This window comes from Arachis ipaensis, chromosome B03, assembly GCF_000816755.2.
Source record: "Arachis ipaensis cultivar K30076 chromosome B03, Araip1.1, whole genome shotgun sequence".
NCBI lineage: Eukaryota > Viridiplantae > Streptophyta > Magnoliopsida > Fabales > Fabaceae > Arachis > Arachis ipaensis.
Window position 1 is genome coordinate 85,834,263 of NC_029787.2, and position 784 is coordinate 85,835,046.

The 784-nt window shown below is 26.7% G+C and overlaps 1 protein-coding gene across 1 annotated transcript in view; it reads left to right on the forward strand.

Annotated features, from left to right (window-relative positions):
• The window catches only part of LOC107630659 (beta-amyrin 28-oxidase), a 4,747-nt gene that overhangs the window by 2,103 nt on the left and 1,860 nt on the right, over nt 1-784 (forward strand). The window contains exon 3 of the mRNA XM_016333863.2: nt 527-714. Within this exon, the coding sequence (XP_016189349.1) occupies nt 527-714 (188 nt within the window). The remainder of the gene's footprint in view (nt 1-526; nt 715-784) is intronic.

The window sequence follows — 784 nt, forward strand, 5'->3', positions numbered from 1 at the left end:
GAATAATTCAATATAAAAATTATTTTTTAATAAAATAAATATTTAAAAGACTAATTTAATGGTTAAAATTTATTTATAGGATTAAAGTATTTAGCTAAATTTCTTTTAAAGATCAATTTAAATATTGCTCTAAAATAATACTACTAGTGAATAAACTAGTCCGACGAAAAAATTGCAAAAGAAAATTAGATACCTTAATAAATAATATCTCACAATTTTAAAAGTGTGATTGTCTAAATAAAAAGTATTTTTAATATTTAGCTTTATGATAAATTAATGGTGAGCTAAGAACGGTTAAATAACTTGACTGATTTGACTAAATTTTTATTTAACGACTCTCAGTTATCAACTTTACGTGAAGTTGACTGTATTTGAGTTTCCACCTAAATTAATACAAAGTAATTATCAAGAAAAAGGGTAAAGATAAATATAAGGAATAAAACAACAAAAGCCTAAACATGAGGCTACGACATACTTAACCTTTTCATTTGAACTGAAAATAAATAAGTTGGTGTTCCTCATGTAGAGCAAATGGAAATAGCAAAATCAAAATCTGAAGGAGAGTTGTTAACTTGGGATGACGTCCAAAAGATGCGATACTCTTGGAATGTAGCTTGTGAAGTAATGAGACTTGCTCCTCCACTCCAGGGAGGTTTCAGGGAAGCCATCACTGACTTCATCTTCAATGGCTTCTCAATTCCGAAAGGATGGAAGGTATATATACAAATTAAAATAAATAAATTATAATTATACTATATAAACACTAAAAATTAACTATTTTTCT